The 23,116-nt window shown below is 39.3% G+C and overlaps 1 protein-coding gene and 1 pseudogene across 1 annotated transcript; both read left to right on the top strand.

Moving 5' to 3' along the window:
* Nucleotides 1-1,444: 1,444 nt before the first annotated feature.
* On the top strand, nucleotides 1,445-12,164 carry LOC121700434 (cytochrome b-245 chaperone 1 homolog). The gene is made up of 7 exons (XM_042083373.1): nucleotides 1,445-1,576; nucleotides 1,801-1,885; nucleotides 6,000-6,041; nucleotides 8,385-8,458; nucleotides 9,572-9,668; nucleotides 9,757-9,901; nucleotides 11,626-12,164. The coding sequence occupies exons 2-7, from the start codon at nucleotides 1,801-1,803 to the stop codon at nucleotides 11,762-11,764; spliced, it is 582 nt and encodes a 193-aa protein (XP_041939307.1). The 5' UTR covers nucleotides 1,445-1,576; the 3' UTR covers nucleotides 11,765-12,164.
* A 3,497-nt stretch (nucleotides 12,165-15,661) lies between these two features.
* On the top strand, nucleotides 15,662-21,092 carry LOC121700663 (annotated as a pseudogene).
* The last annotated feature ends 2,024 nt before the right edge of the window (nucleotides 21,093-23,116 follow it).

The following is a 23,116-nucleotide window of genomic DNA, read 5'->3' as shown; positions in this document are numbered from 1 at the left end:
GTGGTACTTATAAAGGGTGTGGTTAACGGAAATCTCGGGTTAACCAAGAACATAACCTGTTCGGAGCAGGTTTGAGATGCAGCGTAAATTGCCATGGCAGCATACCTTGGTTAAAACCAAAGATTCTAGAACAGAGCTCTGTTCTAGAATCTTTGGTTAAAACCTATACTTACAACCGGACTCGCGTCACACAGAGCAGGTTGTTTGCGCCATGCCCCTTTTGAGGGGAAAACATTCCCTCAGAACAAGCCAGAGTGAACCGGTAGACATGTACCAACCACACAGCTAAGAACCCCTCCCTGAGTTTCTTTTGCCTACCATGTCCTCAAAAAAAATCCTGACAGAAGAAAATTATGGCTACAAGCCATAAGAAGAGAAGACCGTATGACACTTCTGGTCACTGAGTGGGGTTGTTGCACCACTTCGTAGGCTACTTGGGATACTGAAGAGACGTGTTTTTATATTAATTGAATTAAGCTTTTGTAGGTATCTTTCACGGTCAACGACCGGCAAAGTGGTTATGTATTGAGTGGTCATATTGATTTGTGGTATTTTTTGTTATTATTTATTCCTGCGATTTCTGTACGAATTACGTTTATTGACCCTAATTTGCGTTGGAGTTAATGAGAGGGGTTGTTTGTTTTCCCCCCGAAAGGGGCGGGAACGTTTGTCACGAGTCAAGTTCCCGGATGTGCCGGTCTAACGTATCCACCTTTCGTAGTACGGGTTAATCGGGAAGTTACGCCACACGTGATCAAGTTACTCTCGAAGTTACCCAGATAAGCCAGTAACCCCGCTTCGTAGTATAGGCCCCAGGACATATTTGTAAAAATGGGCATTAACCATAGGTCTCTATTGGTTTATTTAGGCTACTATCACCCCCAGACAAATTTTGTAAAATGTAGCGTGCATTAGTATCGGTAAATTTAGGTCCTGACAGTTTGAATCCAATTAAGCCCCAGACCCACTACCTCAATGGTTAGGAAACACAGATACAAGACAAAAACATTCTGTATTCAACTTGCTTCTAGACAGAGGTGGGCACAAATACACGAAAAACTATTGTGTTACAAACTACAAATACTGGCTCATGAAATGTAATAAAATAAAATACACTAGGTTACTGATGAGAAAACTAAAGTAATGATGTGAAAATCGTATTTCATTAAAATACAAGTAGGCTAATTAGTCATTTGAAAATACAAAAATACCCACAATAATAATGGTAGGCTATACCAACTTTTAAAAGAAACTACAAGGCAGATTATTGAAAACGTACCCCCAAGAGACAAGAAACATTTTTAATATTTTGTTAAAAAGTAGCCTACATTTGATTTTTTCCAATCCTGCAAAATACAAATGTCAAAATACGCTACATATAAGTACATATTTCAAACACATCTACTTAAAATACTGCCCATGCTGCCTATAGAGTGCGCAATATCTCTCTCCAAACACGTAGGCGTGCGCGACAGTCAATCCACCTTAAGTGAAAATGAGGAAGTCAAAGCTTGTTCCAGTTCTCGTTCCCTCGCAGGATTTTTGGTTTGTGTAGCCTTGGACTATATTTAACAAGGTAAGACTACAACCTACGCGGGTTGTATGGCTTAGGCTATGTCGTAGCCCATATCAATTGCTAGTAATAACCCAGATTTTTGCTTGATAATACAGTAAAATAATAACGCTATAGCCTATGCCTACGTTGTATAGCCTACAGTAGATTTCACGTCGGCTAGCCTACTTCACACGTGTTTAAAGCTCTCAGACTAACCAACGATCTAACTATGTTTATTAAATTAGATGTATATGCTTGTACAAACACACACGGCGGACCTGCTACATCTGAAGAGGTCGCCTGGGATTCGCGCGTGGTCATTACTTGTTGGTATGTTGACACTTTTAAGATGGTAGCCAATCGGCAAAAGGCCTCGCCATCATTTAAAGCCTGTATAATATGGAGTGAGGATTGTCTCAAAATGAATTAAATATATATAAAAGGATATATATATATATACATATACATACATTGATAAATATCCAAGTACAAAATACAAATATAAAAATGTGACATACAAATAAATAAACACATTTATATAAATAAACGTGTCTTTGTAAATATATTTCCGAGATTTGAAAATAAATATGCTTGACTTTGTATGTGGAATCTGCATTTGTGAATTTCCTTTTTGCTTTTATGTCGATGATGTAATTTTGAGACATTCCTACTGCACACCAAGATCCACAAATAAATACCACTAGATTTGAATGCGAAGACACCCTCCACTGAACAACCAGCAGATGGCAGTGTTGTGCCAAGGCGTTGTGCAACGACAGCTGAGGCTCTGGCTGTACAGTATCCGGTTCTGGCCTAAATCGCAACTACAAGATCAACATGGAAGCGACCGGTGGATTACCTGGATGGGTAAGTAGTGTTATTTGTTACTTGTGTGTGTTATAGTAGATTTTTTCTTCAGAGAGACATGAGTTTACTTGGTCAGTACAGATGTTAGCAGGGTTAGTAGGGACCTGGGGGGGGGGGGGGATGGGGGGGCCTCGCCATGGAGGTATTATATAGAGTGGTGAAGTCCCGCCCCTTCTACTTCCGGTCCATGGGACCTATCTTTCAAAAAATTATGAACGGGAGTTAATGGAGAGATAACAATTATTTTTTGGTCCAGTTTGAATTGTGCCACAAATTTTACATATGATGTGTGTGAATTTAAAAGATACATTTTCACGTCAAGAAAGTACTGTTGTTCGATAGACTTCAAAAGTTATGTTGGTTTTGTGCGAATCCACTCAATGGATTACATGTCTCGTCTCGAACGATGTACGTCACCAACGTAATGAAACGATAAGAGCTGTTATGCTAGTTAACGGTTGCATCTTGCTGCCTGCTATGTCACTTAACAGTATGTAATGTACAGTCTATGGACGAATACAACTTACCTGATGTGTTTAATCCTCTGACTCATGGTATTTTCTTCGGCAAGGAAAGCCCAATTAAGACCTGTAGCTGGTATGCTTGTACAATCTATCGGTACACACCATATAGGTGTATCTAAATTAGCTATGTACCAAAAATTACATTTTACAGTGACTCAAAGAGCTGTAAACAGTGTTGTAAGGCTGCGTGTACACAACCGCTTGGAGCTCCAGTGGAATTTTAATTTCATGACGAGAATTCTCGGTCTAACCGTTCATGTGCCGTTGAAACGGTGTAAATAGGCGACCCATCAGGCCAGCACTATAACTCCTAGCGTGGTAAACAAAATCGGATATTTCAGGCAGTAAATGCTCCCGTTAAGAACCAAACCAGATTTTGTTCAAATCTACACACCTATGGCTACTGAAAAATGTATGGTTAATTTAGCAAATGTTATTTTGAAGTGTTAAAATACATCGTTGTTTTAGAATTTCTGAACAAAAGTGGTGATAATTGGGGGTGTTAAGATAGCTCATTCACAGCCACACTAACGTCACTAGCGCGACTGATGGGTTTGTAGTCGTTGGAATTACAATCTTTCACAATGTTGTAATTCAATAGTTACGAAACAAACTGCAAATGTCTTTACATGAAAATTTGTCTTTAAAATTGACAAACATCATATGGGTAATTCAAGGCACAAGTCAACCGGGACCAGAAAATAATTTCTTTTTCGCCATAGACTGCCGTTCAAATTTTTTTGAAAGATAGGTCCCATGGAGGCAAACGGAAGGGGCGGGACTTCACCACTCTATAGAGCTGCACAGTCCCGCCCACAGCTGATGCCGGATGTAAAAATTCAATGCAATTTCTCCATTGACAATTGCGGTATAAGCCATAAAAACTTAACTGCACGTGGTAGACTTAAAACCAGCTACGGCTGTACTAAGCGATTGTATATGCTCCTATAGACACCAAGAGTTCATGGGGCACTAACCTTGTTTTGAGATAAATGCCTTTTATTCGCGATCTCTTGGATAAGTACTTCATTATCCACAATCCTGAACAATCCCACAATCCCAGCGAAAAATATTGACAAAGATGGCGGAGTCTTTTACTGCCTATGGCGAAAATCTTAATGCGATTAAAAACTTTCTTGACGAATATTAGTACTTGTATCAACAAGGATTGGGGTTTATACATTACACGAACTTAGTCAGGGCAAATACACTATCAAATAGACCACTGTAAATGTTAGTTTAAAGGTGCCATGTGTAAGAACTCAGGTAAAAATATCCCAAAAATGAGTTACACGCATCAAAAGAATGAGAAGAAATAAGGGTGATGATGTCATTAAAAGAATGACAAGGTATAGTGCTGCATAGACATCAACCTGAATTAGCATGCTAAATTACTAGCCACAGCCCGACAGGTGTCATAATACCAGTTTCGGCCATGGGAGGCGGTATGCGGGCAACATAACTGCCAGCCAAACTGCAATACACGTGTCTCGGTTGTTACTCTAGGGTAGACCAACTCACTTTCTGGAGGTATACTGCCCCCATCTTTTATGGAATGTGGAGTATGAATTGATTTTTTGGTGGACATTACGCATGGCACCTTTAAACACTCAAACTTTTCAGGTGGCCGACAGGCTATTAGCATTTCCGACATTGTATGTCATTACATAATGCAGCTAACATTAGCCTACATGCTGCAACACAGGTATGAAATATATTACGTTTTAGTGAGTGTCCAAAGGGTGAAAGCCACTTTAAATCGGGTCACATTATTGACTGTTGTGTGTCCGAGAGTCAGTTTGTGGGTTTTGTAAGGGCCAGCATGAGGGACAAGACCTACAAAGTTGTGGTGAGTTAAGCAGGGAGGTTGGTAACGTTAATGCTGCTAGCTATTAATTACACCACCACCGAACGTAAGTGACGCAGAGTAGCAAGATTCCTAGAACCACAAGCATGTGAAGTTAAAACATTTTTAATCGCATAATATTCATACATTATTTGGAGCTAGTGAATGTGTAAATCCATGCTTGGTGACACTGTCGGAAAAAAACATTTCTAGGCCTAGGCTACTTCTATTTTTTGAAGTTGTAGGCTACAGGTGACGAAAGCACAGGTTGACGGAACCATCTTTTTGGACTTTTTTCCGACTGATTGTTTTTTTTTGCAACACAGCTTAATTTAGCTTGAAAGTTAACCTACGGAGCAGGTTAGTTCTGTGGCATAAATTCCCATAGTTACCAAGCTGGGATTCACGTTAACCTCATTAATGGAACGGAATTCTCACTAAAATTAGCGAGACTTATCGAAATAAGCCAGGTTTGGCCTTTAGCGAGGTTGATGGAATATCCCCCTGGGATCATAGAGCTGCTATCATACCTGGCTAACAGTCGCAGGCGTCGAGTCAACACCTGCTAATGTCTGTATACTGACCAAGTAAACTCATGTCTCTGAAGAAAAAAAATCCACTATAACACACACAAGTAACAAATAACACTACTTACCCATCCAGGTACTCCTCCGGTCGCTTCCATGTTGATCTTGTAGTTGCGATTGAGGCCAGGACTGGATACCAATGACTGTACAGCCAGAGCCTAGCTGTCGTTGCACAACGCCTTTGCACAACACTGCCATCTGCTGGTTGTTCAGTGGAGGGTGTCTTCACGTTCAAATCTAGTGGTATTTATTTGTGGATCTTGGTGTGCAGTAGGAATGTCTCAAAATTACGTCATCGATATAAAAGCAAAAAGGAGATTCACAAATGCAGATTCCACATACAAAGTCAAGCATATTTATTTTCAAATCTCAATATCAAGACACGTTTATTTATATAAATTTGTTTATTTATTTGTATGTCACATTTTTATATTTGTATTTTGTATTTGGATATTTATAAATGTATGTATATGTATATATATCCTTTTATATATATTTAAATCATTTTGAGATAATCCTCACTCCATAGTATAATGGCATGGAAAATCTATGTCAAACAGATTAGCCCAGTCTTTTATTAAATGAAGCTGGTTGTCATATTAAGCTAGTGTCTTTTTCAGGTATGTTATCCATTGGACTTGCTGCTGCATACTACAGTACAGGTGAGTAGGCAATTGGTCTGGAATGTTATCCCAACTGGGGATAAACAACACCATTTCAGGAGTTGTATTGGTTTCAACCAAAGATCTTAGAGCGGAGCTCATAGATGTGATTAAGATTTTAGGTAGTTCCATGATTTTCTTTGTTTGTAATTTTGAGTTAACATGGATACATCTTTCCACACTCTTGGATAGACTGTGCCTGGCCCCAGATGCAGATTTCTGGTGCGTGGCCCCAAAGTTAACTAGATGTACCGCATAGCGGTACAAAATAGACTGCCGCTCAGACTTGTACATCCGTTCCGCGAAAATAAATCACACTTGTCAATTTGTCTCCATCTCCTACTCCATCCTAGCCTGACGAGCCAGACCCACATCAAGATGTAGGGTCTGGGAACTCACCATTGGCAGTAGGCCTGTCGTGATATTCAATAAATCAATTAATCGCATGATAATTAAAATTAGCTCGATAATTTTTCTGGCCGCGATAAATGCCATTTGCATGCTTGTTTGTTTTCCTCGTCTCTCTCTCTCGGGTCTTTAGAGTAACGATGAGTGAACCCTCATGTCAGTCGCATGGTGTGTGAGGAGGCGGGACTACTGGCGTAGCCTACCACAGAGTGCAGCTAAAGGGCCGCGTGAGAAGTATACCGGTAGGCACTAGGCAGAGAGAAAGCTAGTTGCGAGTTCGAGTAGGCTACGCCTAATAAAGACAAAAAAGATGGAATTGGTTTCTAAGCTAAACGCTTAAGATAAGATAAACGGTTGTCTTTCAAATTCCCTCTGCACGCAATAGGAAAGTGCTACAACTCATGAGTCCCATGCATTTCCTACCTGCGGAGCTAGTTGGCTATCAAACTTTTGCCAACCTAAAAAAAAGCTTAAAGGGGAACTTGGCAACTATTTTAACGTAATAAACCCGTTTAGAAATCATTTGGATGGTTAAATGACCTGTTCAGGTGAAAATGGTGACTTTTCCCGCTGCCCCTAGCATCCCCAGGCGGAAAACCAACCTTGCAACATTGCGACTACCGTCCCGGAAAGAGAAGTGAGAAACAAGAAACTCGTTTTAAATCGTGTTTCTTACCTTGTAACATCCACATTATCTGCCAAACTTATGCTAACCGTTTTGCTAGCTTGTAAACAAATCCATGTGCTTTATCGTTACCTTTTTCCACAGTTTGAAATAGCATAATGCACAATTTCTCCAGCAGAGGCGGAAATCCTGCCAAGTTTCCCTTTAACTTGAGTCGCACTGTTCGCCAGCAGCAGCATCCATCATCTTTGTTTTCATCATTTCCCTTTCAAGTAGCAGGGAATTCACTCGGAACCGTTGCAACTCTGCCGTCATGTTAAGCCCGTCCACCAACTCACACAATGTGATTGGCCTGATCGAAGTTTGATTTTTACCCCTTTGCAAGCCAACGAGTGAGACAGTTGCTAGACTATCCTGGCTGCAAATTACATTTACTGCCACTAGGGAGCGTCTAGATTTCTAGGCTAACTCCATGCCACTCTCTTGAAACTTTGTGTATGCTTGTATGTGCATGCGTGTGTGTGTGCCTGTGTGCATGCATGTGTGTGTATGTGTCTGTGTGTGGATGCGTGTGTGTGTTTATGTGTGTGTTTGTGTGTGTGCGAATGTGTGTGTGGATGTGTGTGTGTGTGTATGCGTGCGTGTCTGTGCATGTGGATGTGGATGTGAGTGTGTGTTCATGTGTGCGTGTGTGTGAATGCATGCATGCATGTGTGTGTGTGTGTGTGTGTGTGTGTGTGTGCGCGTGTGTGTGTGTGAGACCGTATCATCCTCTACCAGCAACCCTTTACTCAACACCACCAACTACAGGCCGATGGGTGTACAGTCACTAAATGTACACATGAATTAATTTATTTCATAGCCCGCCATGGATGAAATTCCACGAAACTTGACATATACTCCCAGAGGATGTCAGGTTAATCATACACATGAAAGTTGGTGCAGTTCAGAACAGGCGATTAAAGCAGTATAATGCATTTTCATTTTTTTTCAGCAGGGATGTGTTTTGATTGACTAGGCTATACGTGCTAAATCTAGTGAGTGCTATCGCATATCGGCATTGAAGATCTAAAAGATCAAAAGTAGTTGACCCAAGTTATAATAACAGAAACATGGAACCTAGCCAGAGATTTGAGATTGTTTTGAAATTTGATGCTCCCGCAAGTCGTCTGCTTGGTGAATCTGTACAATGAATATTCTTATTTTGATCACTGCTGTTCACATCTTGAAAAAATTGCCTGATCCTGAAATTTTAAGTTTCGTCCAGTGAGCCTTTTTTAAAAAGTCACTCTTAAATCTCTCTTTTTCAGATAGCCTGTGGTGGAAGGCATTTTATGTGACCGGCTGTTTATTTGTGGCCCTTCAAAACATGGAGGAGTGGGAGGTAGACTGAATGTTTACTGTGTACAAAATACTGGCATAATTTAGAACAGCACATAAATTGGAATTGAAAGTGATGTCTGGAACCCCTCCTAAAGGGGTATTTACAGTCGCCGTTGCAGACTTGGCGCCCACCAGTGTGACATCAAAATGACGATGATCTCTCTGGTGTGTGACATTTCACATGGGCAGCTCCTGCACAAGCGTGTTTTGTTTCAGTGGCACATGTGGTTGCGTCTGGTTGCATCTAGATCGAAAGCAGGATGGACTCGCTAGAAGCCAAGATTAGGTAGCAGGTGTGCCTCTACAGGCATCAACCACATTTTTGCTAAGTGGTTGCGCTGTTTGCTGGTTTGAGTCCGGGGGACTGCTAGGCTGAGTTCTGGGACCTAAACATACACAACATCCATACTGTACCAGCTGGCTACCACAACATTAATTAAATATTGTTAAAGTAAAACAAAACAAAATTGATACCAAATGTATACAACAACAAGTTTATACTACCCTTAATGTCACTCTTTGCACTTTTTTCTTGTATTGTAGAAAATTGTTGTACAAAATGATAGAAACAAATACATGACCATTGTTTTGCATTAACTTTGACTGAATTACTCCAATATTAGAACTTACCATTGTTTAGCATTATGTAAATTGAAGTTAACAGAAAGTTAGAGACTTATGGGAGCGTCTTGTTGCAATGAGGCAGAGTTGCGGTGTCGGGGTGGGACCAATTAGTTCCACATTGAAGATGTTTATACAGGGAGATATATATTATAGCTATTATGAATTAAAATATCTATATTGGTGATTGGTGACCTCTATGGTGCTATTTTTATCACCTCTTACTGCCATCAAAGTTAGTTAAGTTCAAAACTGATGTTAAGTGTTTTTTAGAGACGTTTCAATACATTAATTTGAACTTTGATGTTTGACACTAGTATAAGCTGCCAGTCATGGAAGCAACCAATCATGGAAGCAAATAATCATGAAAAGACACAAGTGTACTAAAATGTTTCAGTGGTTTTACATTCAAATATTTCTACTGTGTACATTTTCCAAAATGTATCCTAAATGTGTGTTATTACATTATAGCCTATGTCCATTATGTTTACAGGAAGCTGTGTTTGATAAGGCCCGCAACATAATTGAGCTGAAGACATTCAGTCTATATGCGCTGGTGCTCACAGTGACACGTGGGGGCCATAACACAGGTATGTTTTCTTGTCACAGTATTCAATGTGAATTAAACCTTCAATGCCATTTGACACACTCCATAATTTCAATTTGCTTTTTATTCAGTGGTATTGGACATGCAGCACCTACGTGATCTGAGTGTACGGGAGGAGACTGTCCGCTACTTGGGGAAAGGATATGTTCTCATATTGCACATGGAGACAGGGTTTTCTTACCCACTCACTCAGAATGCCGTGCTGGCAGGAAAACGGTTGGTAGTCATAGCATGTTGATTTACTTCTAATGGTCATGATGGTCTAGCTCCTACTCCATACGGTACAAATGAGAGAGATAAAAGGAGAGCTGAAATTAAATGAAATCTTTTTTTACTTAATTAAACAGAATTTGTATATTCTACTGAAGGTGCAAATTCTTTATGTGGATGTGGTAGTAATATTCAATGCACAAGAGTGAAATACGTGTCTAAAATTCCTGTAATTGCAGACAAACCCCAAGTCATATTTGACCAAAACGTTTGCAATGATCTCTTTGGAGTCACAAATGACCTGCATGCTCAGTGTTTGAAGATGGAACAAGTTGTGTAGGCGACAATACATAAGTGCAGTCAATCACGCCTATTAGGAGAATGGTCTGACTGCAGAGCTGCAGAGCCACAGTTTTACCACAACAGATTCATCATAGTAGATTTACCATCCAATGTATGCGTAGTTGGACAACACCCGCTGGTTTTGCTCACGCAGGTATAATGTAGTAGTCGTCGAGATACATCTTGGTACAAAGAGTTGTCTTTTCTATCTATTATTTATTTGTCTAGAAAATATTGTGTGGTTACTTAAAGGAGAATTGCAGCAATTTGTTTTTTTTTTAACATAGATCTCTGTTTCTCGAGGTCACCGAGTACTGTCCATATGGAAAAAACCCTGAAAACAATCTGTGCTACCTAGCTTGAGTTGCTGCAGCCAACACCTAGAGCTGTCAGGCAACTACAGTGCTACACTCTGGGGGCATGAACGTGGGGGCTCATGAGTATATTGCCTGACTTATCATCTTGCCAGGGACTTTATATTTATATTATATTTAGTGGCGGTGGTAGCTTAGTGGCTAAGGAGCTGGCCTAGCAAGCAGTAGCCTGAAAAGTTGTGGGTTTAATTCCCAGCTTCCACTGTTGTGCCCTTGCCCTGGATACAATGGCCATTGTAATATAACTGACATATGTAAGTTGCTTTGGATAAAAGTGTCTGCTAAATTAATAAATGTAAAAAAATAAATGTAAATATTAGGCTACTTTATCATTTCAGTTGCTAGAACAAAATTAGACATTTTATTGATTTAAAAATGACTGAACAAGGATATTAGATGAAACCTATACATGCCTAGCAAGGGACAGCTAGTGACAGCCAGAGATGACTCCTGTATGACACAACGTGACATATGACGTATGACACAACTTTCAAGAGGACTGCTTACGTAATTTAGCCTAGAAATCTAGACGCGCCCCTAGCGCTAGTCTAGCAACTCTCCGTTGGCTTGTGAGCTCCAGAAATCGAAACTTAATCAGGACATTGAAATCGTGTATAGAGTCGTTTGGTGGGCTTAACATAATGATTGATGGAGTTGCAACGGTTTGGCTTGAATTCCCTGCTACTTGAAAACAAATATCCTATTGCGTCCTATTGCGTGCAGAGGGAATTTGAATGACAACTAATTATCCCGCCCCTCGGACTGAGCACTGCGAACGGTGAGTGCCCAGACCCTATATTTTAATGTGGGTCTGGCTCGCCAGGCTATACTGTACGTAATTAGCTCTTTTCAACAGATTTCATGCCGTAGGTCTCATAAATCGCACACAATCATCCATAAACACCTTTCTACATTCATTTCTGATCAATATTGTGTGTAAATTTAGGAAAACATTTAACCTACACTGGTAATAATAACAGAATATCTCACCAAAACACCAATTTGTTTTAACAGTGATGTGGAAGCAGTTGAAGCACTTCTCAGACGTTTTCTTGTCCTGGAGGAGGGATCATGTGCTTCACAAGGAATTGAGCGAGATGCAGAACTGGAAGCGCACAGTGGTCTGAATGACAGTAGTGATTCAGAGGATTAAAATAAATGTTTTTTACCATATGAGGTCAAATATAGCAACACTTCTTACATGTGTGTGGTACATCTCTAATTGGAAGGCTTTGTTAAATCATGTCATTAATTTCCAGAAATGAAATGCTCTGATTGGAGTGGGGTCTACTTTCAGGTCTTTGTAGGAGTAATCACAGGAGAGATTGACTGCCAGTGTTAACTTTGATATTTTAATTGATTGAGTTGATACTTTGATTGATTTGAGTTTGTATATAAAACTGACCAACTTTTGCCTTGGTTCAGTGGTATCTACCTCAACAACACAATTGTGTTTTTGTGCCTTGGCTTTATTTGTGCCTGTGTAGTTTTCTCCTGGCGTTGCTTGCTGCCATTTCCAGCTGTGTTAAATAAATATCCATAAAGAAATCATAGCCTTATTGTGAAGGTCAGTGGTATTGCCTCTCTGTAAACAATTTAAACTTAGCACAAAAATTTGTGTTTAGTAGATTATTTCTCTGTAGTAACAATGCTTTTTGGCAATGCATCTTATACCGTTGGAAAGATAGATAGATAGATAGACAGATAGATAGATAGATAGATAGATAGATAGATAGATAGATAGATAGATAGATAGATAGATAGATCCCAAAGGGGAAATTCAATAGTTTAGTTTAGTTTAGTTCCCTTTCAAGAGCTGAGTAGGCTATGTGGGTTGCACCCACGAAAAATTTGCCAAATCTTCTCTGCTATTGCCAAACAGCTTATTCTGCCATTGACTTGTTTGGTGTTTGGTGGATTTGATGATTGAAGTTTGAAGAAACAAAACATATTGGCAATTTATTAATTTCACAGGAGCCTCAGTAGCGTGTGGAAGAATGTAAATATGTAAATGTAAATCAGGTTTTTCGGCCAAGTATACTTGCTTATACAAGGAATTTGGTCTCTGCATTTATCCCATCCGTGAATTAGTGAACACACAGAGCACACAGTGAACACACAGTGAGGTGAAGCACACACTAACCCGGAGCAGTGGCCAAGGGTACTTCAGCCATTCCTACTGGTCAGGGATCGAACCGGCAACCCTCCGGTTACAACCCCGAAGCCCTAACCATTAGGCCACGACTGCCCCTTACACAACCACAGAACCATACACACAGCCACAACTGCCTGGCACCTCCTTCTCATGCTGGTCACCAGCCTGTTCACACACTGCTGTGGGATGGCATCCCATCCCATGAGTCCAGAATCTGGACTCATCACTGAACATAACATTCCTCCACATGTTCTAGTTCACATGTGCCGACATCAGCGCAAACGGGCCTGACGGCGTCAGCCATATCGTCCTGCAAACCTTGACTGCAAATCTGTAGAAGACAGATTTGGCCTTCAGTTTGGAGATGGTACTAGGGCTCTCTCCAAATAATGCCGCAACTTGGTTTTGCGGAACACCAGCTTGAAGTTGCCCTAAGGGCCCTATCCAGATCAGTCAAATGCGGCATGCCGATTCTTGGAGCAGACACTTACTGACTAGCTGTACTTACAGTAGTAGGGCCCATGCTCAAGGGTGCTGCCAATCAGGATACCAGAAGTTCAAAACAAGCAACAGAAAAATAACCTGTTTGGCAATGGCAGACAAGATTTGGCAAATATTTCATGGGCGCAACCCACATACTCAGCTCTGCTGCTCATCCCACAAGTGCATATTCCTTAATATATGCAAATCCTTGCAATATGTGCAAATCCTTTGAATATATGTATATATCAGACCAGATTTGTATGTCCATACATCACCAATATATGTGGATTGTTGTTGTGCTACTGTGACGAAGTAGGCATCCAAGTCACTGTCACAGAATCACATGTTATTTTGCCATCTATCCCAGTTATGCCTGCCCTATCTAGTACAAAGGGTTTTTTATTTTTTTAATTGGAGTAGATCTACTATTCTGCATTATCTCTCTGCTTGTTGTGTTATTTTATGACTGCTAAACTTTTTGATTCCTTTTAATGTTGTCATCAGTTGACTCCAATTGCACTTGCGATTTTATTATACTGTTCAGTTGTGGGTACTGAAAATTATGCTAGAAGTATGTATTTAAATACCATGAAAAATGTAAAATGAAGAAGCACAGTGTGCGTTTTTTGAAGCACTGATTATGCTCTATTCACAAGTGTGCGTAAATCTGGCACCCGTATGAATTACACTGTCAAATTCAACGTGATTCAACGTAGAACACCGCCTAACTTATGCCATATCTTGTTTAGACTATCTCACAGGTGACATCCCCGTGGCAACACTTTACTATCATACAGGTGGAATTCGGGGTAGGCCTACATTGTGGTCCATTAGTTTCTTGCATAGACTGTATATATAGAACTATGGTTTCTTGGTATCTGGATAGTATGTCACCATGGGACATTCCATGAGTTCCTTTGTTGTCACTTGTCTTTTTTTATGTTAACCACTTGGGAGACTATATTGTCTGCGGGAGGTCAGGTGCCAGGTAAGGGGTGGGGAGTTAGGTTTTCATAATGATGTGTGGGGTATATGTTTCAGTTTGCCCCCAAAGGCTATGCTATATGCTATTCAGTTGTAAATGCATTTTCCGGTTTTACTCAATGCTACACTATTATCATCATCAAAAAATAGGCCCTAGGTTGTTGTTGGATCAGACCTTCTCTTTAAGTCTCACATGTGTGACTATAACTGTCGCCCAACACATCCTATCTACCATCCCTGCATTCCTTGCTATGTTGTGCAGGTCAGTAGGTGATTTTCCTGGTCTGAATGATCACTTTCATGACCTCAATACTGCTGTCATAATTTACGGGAGCTGAGTTACAAATATAGAGTCAGGGTCACGTCACTACACAATTGACTACACAATCATACATTCTGGGCGTGAGTTGGTGGTAGGCGTGTTCAATAGATAACTGAAAAATATAGGGTGTTAAATGTTTGTAATGAAAAAAAAGAAATGCGTTTTGGTATTTTGGCCAGACTTTTTAATCACACTATGTCTGTAAATATGATGGGTATATATTCATACTATTGTGTGATGATTAAATCATTAAAATGTTCCAATTATTTACTGTATACATGCCTATAGCTGATGCACTTTCATTAGGCTACCTGTACATCCTGTTTGAATTGCTGTATGTCAAAATTTGGAAAAAGTCAATATATCATCCATCTTTGCTTCACTCCTTTGACAACCTCAGATTTTGATGACAAACAACTTTGGCAAATACAGCTCTGAATTTCTTCTTCTTTTAGTGAAGTTAACCACATTTTGAAGTACGAGTCAAGGGAATAGGGAACAGCGACTAAGAGATAGAGAGAGACTCTGAAGTGGTCTACCTTCCTTAGCCCCTAAACCCCAAATTAGGGAATTTGATTCAGATAGAGAGAGCCTCTCAATCAAGTCAATCCTCTCGTACATCCTAAACCCGTCGAAAAGGGGCCCTCGCATCAGACACATACACTGAAAGATACTTCCTCTTTTGCCCTGTGTTATTATCACAGTCCGAAGACGAACACACACAGGAGTAGCGATCTCAACTGTGTTAAAGGGAATCCCTTTGGACACCAGAGTAGTCACAAAACGCATACCTCCTCTTTTACCCTGTGAAATCCTGACAGTCCGAAGACGAGCGCACCCACACCTACAGGAGTAGCGATCTCTACTGTGTTACGGGAGCCCCGTAGACACCAGAGTGGACACAAAACGCAACAGAATGGCATTTCTAGTATTTTGACTTTGGTGCATCATTTTCATACTCACCAAGACATAGCCAACATAAATGTGCAACTGACAACTGACAGCTGTTTGCTTATTTTAGCGAAGGGCATGGAACAAGATACAGAGCCTTGTAAAAGCATTCAACCCCTCTGAAAGTCATCACCATTTTCTAGTTTACAAAAAAACAAATATTTTCCCCAAAAAATGTATCCAACAATTTATCCAAAAAAGCTTGTCTAAAATAAAATATAATTAAACACTAAACAGCTTGCTTTAAACCCCTATACATGAATACTTTTGCTGCAAGCATTTGAAGTGAATAATTTAATTAAGTTAAAGGTTAACTTATACAGCACTGATAACAATATAAATGGCCTCAAGGCACTTTACAAAGCCCAGAACCTGAACCCCTTGAGCAACTGCTTAGGCACAGGTGGCCATGCTTTTGGGTACACATTACAATAAAATCACTTCCCCTTTGTGCTCTTGGATTTCTGAATACGTGCAAACAGATCCAGAAGAAGAAGTGTTTGTACCATGTCACATGGAACTAAATATTCATATTTTATATCCCCAAAGTTTGGCATACATTTTTGTGTAAACAGATTAGAGCTTACAAGCATTTTATGAATGACATCCTTTATTACAGCATCTAAGTCAGCAAGCTGTAGAATGTGATGTATTGTTTCTTTGTTTGCTAGGTCACTTCTTACCGTAACTAAACAAAAAATAACTTTTAAAAAGTATATTTTGGACTTTTTGTCTTCATTCAGATAAGAGAGTGAAGAGTGACAGGAAGCAAGTGGGAGAGGGAGATGGGATTGGGAAATGAGCGTAGGTCCACGAATGTGGTACGGACACTGCAGCCACTTGCACCACAGCTCCCCCAAACAAAATAACTTTAATTGTGATTGTAGACATAGCTTGTATACTTAGATATAGTCCTTGGTTTGTTTGTTCTCCCCACAGCAATTGCCTGTTCACACACTTTTTTCATTGATTTTAAACTATTATGAGGAATCTCATCTCAAGTGTGACAACTTAGTGAAGAAGTTGCCGATATGGTGTATCTGAAATAGGTCATGGTCATATTATCACCCTCATTTTCAACAAGTCGTTTCACGCCTTTCTACATTAATCCATCATCTGAGGTGTCGTCTTTCCTGTTCCCTGTTAACAAGTTACTGAGCCTGTTTGGTCAGCTGAATCCTTAAAAAACATAAAGGAACATTTCTTTCACGGTTCATTTCTACATAGAATGGGTGATTCGCACTTTCAACATAGAACCGGTGACATATCGGTAAGTCGGTAAATATGACAAAGAGGTGAATTTCAAAAATATTACCCTCATTACGGTGATTAGTCTACTCCATAAATAGACACTTGTATTGGCTATCCAACTCCATCAGTTGAAGATAACAATGTGCATATGCCCAATTTACAGAGTTCCTTCTCTATCTTCTTTTTGTCGTCTCTCTCTGTCTGTGTATGTGTGTGTTTATAGACATGTGTAGAAGTGTTGACACATTGTAAAGGCCATACTATAAAGAAAGCATTCCAGGTATGTTTATGACCATCTTTGACATCTTGGGAGTTATACTTAGGTTACACACGTTTCAAGTGTCATTTCTAACCTATTTACTATTTTCATCTCATCTGCTGTGTGCCACTGAACCAATATTTCATCCCCATTTTTGTCATTTCAGAGGCATCTCCTGTTTATCCCCTCCCACCTACAGTATAAGAGAGAGCCTGAAGCTGACCCAACATTTGTTGTAGAATAATAACCTTTGAAGAAAGATTAAGACAGCTCAAACATGCCAACTAGAACTCCAACCAGGATCATGCCTGAAACCAAGAAATCAGGTATAGGCACCTATGGTGCATGTTGGTTTGCAGTACCTGTTTTTCCACATTACAGATAATTGTTTTTTTTTAAGGCCTCTCTGGGATTTTACCTAGTCAACAGTTTTTCATCATGTACTAAACTTTTAAGATTCTCTGACGTGATGTGTTTTATACACCATTGGTCTAGTGCATGGTTTTGTCTTTAAGCCACAGTTTAATAGATGACATTTAAGTCTTGGTAAGAAGTTGCTTTTGGCCTCCAACTCCAGAGGCAGCTATACGGCGGTTTGGATGGAATCACTAGTATCAGTATGTCACCCACAGATGTCTCTATCAGAGCCATTGTTCATGTCAAAATGTGCAACAAAGCTGGTTTGGCTTTGCAGTTAACTAATTTCCTTGGTAACACTTCCTTGGTATGATATAGTGAAGGTAAATTAAATAAAATACAGGTATTTATTGCTTAGAACTTTTTTCTAATTTCTACAACTGTTCTGAGTGTGATACATTTTTCTTTCTATATGGAAAGTAGGCAAATTCATAGCTCCCAATCACTTTACAATTATCCAGAGAAACATATAGCTCTGTATATTAATATTTATGTTGTTTGTGTCATTTTCTTGAAGTGTTGTTTTCATCCCTAGGGTACAAAGTTGTAAAACCAACAAAACAAGAAAATAAACAATCAGGTAAAAAAATCATGGTTACTGTCATAATACATGAAAAAATAACTGTTCTTTAAACTCCCAGAGTGGTTTAATAAGCTACAATGTTTCAACCAGAGGTATTCGTCTTCCTGAAGAGGTTTAAAGAACACTGTGTGGGTATCTTTTTACTTTTAACCTATTATGCACAATGCAGATGTAGGTATTTTTGTCTACTGTAGAGCTCCCTCCAGAGTCACAATATATTTATATTTTACTCTGCTGTTGTAAATAGGATTAACAACAGGCAAAAACTCTCCAAGCTAGATTGGCTTCCGTTCTTGAAGTTGCATGGCTTGTTTTCTCGGTAGCGACTTGTTAAGTTAAGTTAAGTCTATGCCGTATAGCTATCCTACTTGAACGATTCACTTATTACAACTTCGTTTACCATCACATTGGCTTCGTAAAGGTTATATTAAAGTGAAAATCTTGCATAGTGTACCTTTGAATTACAGGCAAAGTGCAAAGTATGTGAAAGGGAGGATGAGACGAAGTGTCAGAGATATTGAGTTGCATAGGAAAAGCTCACCATAAATGGCTCTAAGTTCTGTGAGCTGATTTGGCCTTTGCCCAGATAGTGCTTTAAGTGTAAAATTCCACCATGGACATTTATGTGAAACCTTTTTCCAGTGAAACACTGAAACACTGAAAATGCCTTTAGTGCCAACTTCCACATTCAATACAATGAAAACCCAAAACGTTTTTTTACATAATCAGAAGAATCAGAAACAAGACAGGCTATGTTTGGATCAGATGGTGTTCATGCAAAATTAGGGTAATTCCATTGAGCGTATAGGTGGATGCAAAAGTATCACAAGGTAATACACAATTTAATGTGAGGGATGTCAAAAGTATGAAAGTAAACACAAGCATCTCAGAAAAAACAGTCAGCATCATAACCCTTATTTTCCAGCTGTAATAGTGATTCTCAATATTTACAATCATGCTAAGATAGCAATTATTACTAAGTTGTAATAATTGTTGTTGTTGCTATTATTCTGCAATCATTAATATAAACATCTGCTACAATAATCATAGTCTTCTCACATATCCTCTGCCAACAATTCTTTTCCTACACAGAAAAGGTGCCCGTCTATGAGCCCAACATCAAAGAGCCAACATGTAGAGCTGAGCTAATGAAATGTAAGAACATTTTTCATGAATGTCTGTACTTAAGATGGACTATACTCCCTGTTGCAAATGTGTAGTTGATCTAAAAATATTACTGACAATTAAAGTCAGAGTCATATAAAGAAAGGAAGCTTGATGTATGAACGTTGAACTGATATATGCATAATTTCATAATTAAACAACTCTGGCAGCAACATGTTTCTATTAGTGTGCATACTGTAGATACCATTTTGATCTTCAGAATGTTTAGGAATGTTCAACCATGGATGGGATGAAATTCATAGAATGGGACGCAATGATCTGAAGTTCTGTCATTTTTGACAGTGACCACTTATATGGTAACTGAACTTGTTTTAATCTTTCATATAATTCGCCCACCCAGTTAAATTACTTATCTGATATGCCTTATTTTGGTGTTCAGGCTAGCAAGCCTTGCAATCTCTCCTTTGTCTAGTCTTTTAATCCTCAACATAACTTAACATCAATATTAAATGTTGGCCATTTTCTCAAATAGTTTCAACTTCTGAGAAATAGCCCCCTCTTGTCTCAGCCCAAATCCAAATTAAGGTCAACCTTCTTCTAAATCTATTCTTTTGCTCTTTAAAGGCGGTTTAGGAGAAACATGTCTGATTTCATAAAGAGCTAATGTATTTCTTGTAAAAAATTGAAAATATATTTCATTTTCAAAACAAGGGATTTTCCACTGGTTTGGTAGTTTCTATCAGTTGTATTTGCAGTACATACATAGCACATAACCTTATAGTACATAACCTCAGAAGCTCGTAACCACCAATTAAATTATTACAAATAATAACAAAGTGTTTCAGCATTTTTGATATAGATTCCTTCAGTCCTCATCCTTTTGTTGGGGTTTATTTATAGGGTCGATTAGCAGGCTGTAAAGTATCCCTCAAAATGACACAGAAAGGGTTGCATTAATTAAATCAAGTCAGGAGATGAGTTCAAGGATGCCACAATTCTCTTATAACAACCGGAAACTGTTTGTTGTTGTTTTGAGAAATGTTTTGTAGATTGGCTCAGTCTATCTCTTGACGACAAAACAGCCAACAAGATGCTGTGGATTTCAGATGGAGGAACTAAAGTGACTCGTCGGACAGCGGAGGTGTGTCCTTGCTTGGACCTTCCAGAACGCTATGAACTTTCACCACAGGTATTGTGCTAATTTTAGGATTACCACTATTCCCTCTCCCTCATATTCATCCTGTTCAATTGCCCTTTTATTTGACCTCTTCAGGTACTGTGTAAACAGTCTCTGTGGGGTGTTCGGTGTTACTGGGAAGTGGAGTGTTCAGGATGGGTTGTCATTGGAGCCACTTATGAAAGTGTGGGGAGAAGAGGAGGTGATGGTCCCTGTGGTCTGGGAGAGAATGAGAAGTCTTGGAAGCTCTGGAGTGGTCTGGTGTCTGTTATCAAGTCTGGTATAATGGGGTTAACACAGAAATCCGTGGGGTGCCATACTGTTCAACCATTGGTGTCTACATTGACCAGCCTGCTGGAATCATCAATTTCTACTTGGTCCAAGACAGGACAGAGGGTGACAAGAGTAAGGAGGTGAAACTACTAATGACACAGAGGATTCTGCCAGGTTTCTGGATGGGAATGAACTCCACCTGCACAATCCTCAATAAATAATAAAAGGGAAAAGAGTTTAAGAGTGCCTCATGAAAGAACCTTTTTTTTCTTGAGTGTCAGTTTTATTTTCTGGATTCCATTTGTGTTATAAATGTGTTATATGAGATGAATGTATGATTTTATAGATGTAATATAAACTGGAATTAATGACCATTTATTGTGACTGATGATGATGCATGTTGGTGATTTTATACAACTCAGAATAGAATGTTTGCTTGGAATGTTGTTCGCATTTTATTGGTATATTCACATATTTCTATAATAATGGAAAATATAAGAACTGAAGTAATAAACTGTGATGAAAACACATTATTTTTGTGACTCTACATGTGTGATCCAGGTCTGTGTTATTAAAGAGATTAATAGGGATTTGTGTTATTTTTATGAAATTCTGATGTCATGCATACAAGCGATTTCAAACTCAATTCACCAGTTTTCTGGTTTGAAAAATGTCATTAGGTCACCAGACATTCATCATTATTCTAGTTTGTATACATTTCATGACCAATAACTGTTATGAAGCAGTTTAAAACAGCTCAGCATCTATCATGCAGACAGACAGATACATCTATCATGCAGCTCAGACACGCCTGCAGGTGTATGGCCGCGGTGCGTACCCCCAGTATAGTACAGTACCGCCTGTATAGCCGAAACACATACAATTAACACTTTGAATGCCGCACAGTTTTCAGAAGCTTTTACCCAGAGTGCCAGCATTGTTAACAATTTTTGTAGAGCCACAGCGTATTTTATGTTATAGCTATGGACATATACTATGGCTCGTTTGAAAGGTGAGACTTTAAGCTCTCAGTGGGTACAAACCGTTTATTTCTACATGCCTCTGTTTCTGAGAAATCCCAAGCTAAACTGTGGCTAGTTTTCATCAAAATCCCTGTTTTTTTTTCTAGTAATGGAGATATAGCGTCTTTTATGAAATATGAAGTGTTGCCTGTAAAGTTTCCAGGAAGTGACCTAGCGAGACCTGGCGAGACTGCCACCTATTGATAAACCCATGAAAATAAATAGCCTGGTTTCTCTCTGTCTCTTCTGCACGCTCATGATTCATTCCAAATGACGCATTAGTTTATTGTAGTCTAATTTTCACGTTAGAGCTGCGGAGAGGACACAAAACGCTTTAACTTGCATGTTTGATCGATAATTAATTTCTGAAGGTTTTAATGCACAATTGGAATGAAAATAGATTCTGCATTCTTTGCATTATTCTTTTAAGTGTGAGAATGATATGGGCCTGAGGGCTGATGCTTGGCAAAAAAGCAAGATAAACCAGACATGCACAATTTTCTCTATGCCGTTCACTAGTCTGGTTAGTCGCAATTTGATGATGATGTTCAAGAAACCTCCAGATATTGTACCCATCAGGGGCGGAGCTATAGGCGGGGCAGGCGAGGCCGTTGCCCCTGAGCCTGGGCCCTCCCCCACATCAACAAGGGCCCTCCTCTGCGTTGCTGAAGGCCCCTCCACTGAAATTGTAATATGCCTTTTTAAAGTCCTGCACAGACTAATTATGCAATCAACATTAAATCTGCCAAAAAATAACGGATTTATGATCATCTGAACAACAATAACAGGAATGTAAAATTGTGTATGAAATATTCCAAAACTACCATCAATTTTTTAGATCTAACCATTTCTAGTGGTAATGATGGTAAGCTCCATACTACTGTATATCGTAAAACTACAGATAGGAACACCATGTTGAAAGCAGATAGCTTCCATCCAAATTGGCTTAAAAATAATATACCTTTTGGCCAGTTCCAACGTCTTAGACGAATTTGTGATACTGATAATGAATATGAAGTGCAAGCAAAAATAATGTCTAACCGATTTTTACAAAGGGGCTACCACACAGAAACTATACAAAATGCCTATAGGAAAGCTCAGTCCATTCCTAGATCAGAGCTACTCCAGAAAGCGGTCCTATGAAAAAGAAAAACAGGCATATTTTGTTACAAAATACAGCTCTTTAGCTAATCCTATAAAAAGGATAATACACTCAAATTGGAATCTCATCGAGAGTGACCCGGTACTCAGAGAAGTGTTTTCTGCACCACCAATAATCAGCTTTAGGAGGGCTCCCACACTACGTGATAGGCTAGTACCAAGTCATCTCCCTGCTAAAAAACAGGTTACTTGGCTTCAGAGACAGTTAAAAGGTACCTACAGATGTGGATCTTGCAATCATTGTTCCAACATTAAAGAATGCAAACAATTCTGTGATTTCAAGACAAACAAGACGCATAATATAAAAACATTCATTAATTGCAACACTACCTTTGTGGTATA

The sequence above is a fragment of the Alosa sapidissima genome, chromosome 24 (assembly GCF_018492685.1).
Source record: "Alosa sapidissima isolate fAloSap1 chromosome 24, fAloSap1.pri, whole genome shotgun sequence".
NCBI classification, from domain to species: domain Eukaryota; kingdom Metazoa; phylum Chordata; class Actinopteri; order Clupeiformes; family Clupeidae; genus Alosa; species Alosa sapidissima.
The sequence above is the reverse complement of the archived record's forward strand: the minus strand, read 5'-3'. Positions and strand labels throughout refer to the sequence as shown.